General features: G+C 38.2%; 1 protein-coding gene across 2 annotated transcripts; it reads left to right on the forward strand.

Moving 5' to 3' along the window:
- Positions 1 to 1268: 1268 nt before the first annotated feature.
- LOC114792947 (uncharacterized) lies at positions 1269 to 3361 on the forward strand. 2 transcript variants are annotated; one of them, XM_028984494.1, is made up of 6 exons: positions 1269 to 1386; positions 1472 to 1738; positions 1872 to 1964; positions 2036 to 2146; positions 2220 to 2331; positions 2483 to 3361. In XM_028984494.1, coding segments are annotated over exons 1-6 (672 nt in total). In that variant the 5' UTR covers positions 1269 to 1298; the 3' UTR covers positions 2484 to 3361. The 2 variants fall into 2 exon arrangements, 1 of the variants encoding a protein (XP_028840327.1); XR_003750175.1 differs by having other exon boundaries at positions 2112 to 2331.
- Positions 3362 to 3740: the final 379 nt, after the last annotated feature.

The raw sequence follows: 3740 nt of genomic DNA on the forward strand, positions 1-3740 counted from the left end.
TAAGGGCATATTTGTCAAGAATTGGTTTTGGACATTATCACCTATGAAATGTATTTACATTTTACATTTTGTTACAAAATGACATTTTAAATTGCTCAAGGTTGAGAATTGTAAATAAAAATGCTTGCACATAACCTGCAACAGTGGCTGAATTTCACACTGCACAACAGACAAAATGGAAACAGACGTTTTTTTCCCCCTGTGATGTCTCATGCCAGCCATGGTGAATTAGCTCTCTCTGCCTGCCAACCTTAAAGCAAACACCCAGATCTTGAGAGTAATCCTGAGCAATCTCACTCATTTGTTTTCTATGTCCGCTTTATTGTATGTTGAAAAAACAGCAGTTAAAAACACCTAAGATTAAGTTGCTAAGATTATGTGTGCTGTTTGGTCTAATATACATAATTAGGCATTTTGCATTTCAGAGAATGAAAAATAGAAGCGAGTTCATGTCTCTGTGCTGGGGCTTTCCGTAAAGTCGGTCTTTGCACTTTGTGGCAAACCACAGGCTATACACAGAAATAAACTGCGTTAGTGCATGAGTAGAATACAAATGTTTCCACTGGTGCCACTCAAGCAAGTATCGGTGTGAGAGAAGTAGGCTTTTGGATTTTACAACTTAAGGATTATATTTGTAAAGAGCACAAGATGCATTTGTTGCACGTGTTTTTTCTTTAAATAAACAAATCTTGTACGTACAAATGACATTTCTCATAAAAATCTATTGTTAAATGTAATATATAGAAAAAAAATAAAAGTAATAATAACTAATAAACTAAAGAAGATGTGTGTCAGTAAAACTGTCATAAGCAGACAAATGTGGTGGACAGTTTGACATGTCAAGACCACAGTTCCTCTGTGGAAATGAAACACTCTCAGCAAGGCCTGTCTTGGTCAAAAGGTTTCACTGAAACCACGGGGACCACTGAAATAGATGCTGTACACCTTGTGCAACATTTAGATATTTTCGTTATGCGGTGCTTTTAATAAAAACATTAAATTCATACGCAATGGCATTTGTTGATGAGGCATGTCTTGAATCCTCCAGTTCAGAGTCCACAGCATACTGTTTATGAGGACTTCAAGGGACAGTTACACCTTGATTTCATGACTAAAATGCCCAATATGTTGTCAACCAATGGAATTCTGTTTGCTGTCAAACCCTCAGCTTCTCTCTGAGCCATACGTGATCACACGTGGTTTTTGATGTTGGTCAGACCCATTATCCTAATGCCTGTTAGAGGAAATGCAACCTTCAGCTTAAAGTGGCCTGTCACAGCATAGCGTGACACTCAGTGATGCCTTCTCTAAGAACTCTGGGGGTTTTTAAATGTTGGGAATGGCCTCAGACATGGATACTGTGTTCGCTTTTGTGCATGTGTCATGGTATGTGTCTTTTGTTATTCCTTTTTAATGGTTATGCAGATGCAGAAGCTTATCAGTGGCTTTCATATCGTTTTAACTGTTGCAGTCATTGCGGTGAGCATACACTGTAAACCTGGAGACACAGTAGTGCTCAGATCTCAGAAGAACATCACTGTCAGTGAGAAGGATGATGTGCGGTGGATATTTAAGTCAAATAGAAATAATGAGAGCCTGCCACGTAAAGGTCTGTCTAACGGTAGTCTGAAAATACCACCTTTGAGAAATGAAGATATCTCTGGGATCTACGAATTGGAAATATTCTATATGACCGGACAGAGCAAAACAAAGGAGAATTTCTCACTTACAGTAGCTGGTATGTTCCATTTTTTCAAGATCTACTAAAATCAACTAAAAAATGTATGTACCTAAAATTGGATTGAATCCATCAAAAGACCAGATATTTCCATTCAGAGTTATACATGCTGATAATATTGCTTTGTTGATAGATAACAGTGAAAGGAGCCTTGAATGTAAAGAGGAGACCGAATGTCTCCAGTCAAACATCTGCTCATGCTGCATACCTCCAAACCAAAACAGAGGTAACTGCAACAGATTAAAACATTTCAACAGTCTTCAGCACATTTCCATTAAAATTCTGTATTTGTTGCAGGTTACGTCATAACCCTAGTGGCAGTTGCAGCTTTTGTGACATTATCCCTTGTGACTTTCTTTGTTATGGTGGCCAGGCAAAGACAGAAGAAGCCGAATGCAGAGAAAAACGGTGAGAAAAGGGCTTGGCCAAGTGGAAATTTCAGCCCTTGTCTCATAGGATCTCTCTTACAAACATACTTTAGTGATTAACAGATACAGAGATATCAGAGAACCCCTACATGGAAATGCGTGGAGGTCAACTGAAGCAGAATTCTCTAAAGAAGTCCCTGAGCCAAGATTTCAACTCAACTTATGGTAAAAAGTGGCTTCAGTTATCAGTTTATATTTTATAATATTTACAAACTGTAAACAGATTATTATTATTCTTGTGTTCCCCACCCTGTGCAACAAACGATAAACAGTGACTGACATTGTGCTGAAATCCTATTTACTTTTTTCCAACTAGAAATCTTCCAACCTTTGGATGTCCCTAACAAAGTGAAAACTGGAACTATGACAGAACCAGAAGACATATATGTTTGATTTTTTAGATGATTCCCAAAAATGAGACATTCAGAAAATTGAAGAAAATGCTGAACAAATAGTGAATATCCTACACCAATCATGTCAACATGTTAATGTTGATGTTTTACTGTGCATTTCTGAATACTAACAAAGAAGACTGACATATTACTTAGAAGTAAGAAGTATTAGTAGCCTGATGGGTACACATTTGCCCATGAACCAGAAGACTACAAAGTCACAATTTACACTTAATTCTGCAACGACACAGAGTCACAGGTTCTCTCAAGCCACAAAAGGGTGGGACACAGGTGCAGATTAGCTCCACAATGTTTATTGAACGATTCAAAAGGATCAGTAAATGGGGGATTTTGGATACAGGAAGAAGAAAGGTCAGACACACTTTCATAGTGAACATCAAACTTGCAGTGGCACGATGCCAAGGACCTGAGGACAAAACACAACACACACACAACAATAAAAAGTAAACCAGAGTGTTGTCACTCCGACTTGACTATGACTAGGGAATGCAATTCACAGTGCAACACCAGAACCCGGCAACCATAAAAAGTGAGGGGATCTGTTTTTAGGCATTCATTGAATTCATGTCATGTCTGAAGGAGCCAGGAGGGTCTCTGTGATATTGTGACTTCCATTGTGTCCCTGAGCAATGCACTTAAATCTGTGTATTTTAAGTAGTGGTGGGCCGTTATCGGCGTTAACGTGCTGCGTTAACGCGAGACTCTTAACGCGTGATTAAAACGTGCTGCGTTAACGTGAGACTTTTATCGGGAGCTAAAAAAAATATCGCCGTTAATCTATTCACAAAGTTGGGTTGCGAGCTGGGTCTATACTACGCAAGCTATTGTGCCGGAGTTAAATGGTTACACTAGATTTCTAAGTATATTTCTTCTTTCTTGTGTCTTTTAGTTTCTTATTTCCTAAAGACTTTTATTTTGTTTTTGAGAACCGGTTCAGGTCTCTTGGACACATGGCATAAGCTGTGAGAGGTGCGTGGGGTTTGTGTGCAAAAAGTTATTTCTTTCATTTTAATTTATGTACATATTAGGAATATTTTGTATGTGTGTTATTTTGTGAATTTTTTTTATGTTCTTTTAATACTGTATATTGTAGAGAGAGGTGCAGAAAGACGCGATGTGTGATGCGATGTTCTGACGCGACCTTGCTTTTTGTACAGAATA

The sequence above is a fragment of the Denticeps clupeoides genome, chromosome 6 (assembly GCF_900700375.1).
Source record: "Denticeps clupeoides chromosome 6, fDenClu1.1, whole genome shotgun sequence".
Lineage (NCBI taxonomy): Eukaryota > Metazoa > Chordata > Actinopteri > Clupeiformes > Denticipitidae > Denticeps > Denticeps clupeoides.

Bases quoted from the DNA above. Each gene is read 5' to 3' on its own strand.
- LOC114792947 (XM_028984494.1), top strand. From the start codon at position 1,299: ATGCCTTCTCTAAGAACTCTGGGGGTTTTTAAATGTTGGGAATGGCCT. The intron at 1,387-1,471 runs GTATGTGTCTTT...TAACTGTTGCAG, and splicing joins GCTTTTGTGCATGTGTCATG to TCATTGCGGTGAGCATACAC. The intron at 2,147-2,219 runs GTGAGAAAAGGG...AACATACTTTAG, and splicing joins GCCGAATGCAGAGAAAAACG to TGATTAACAGATACAGAGAT.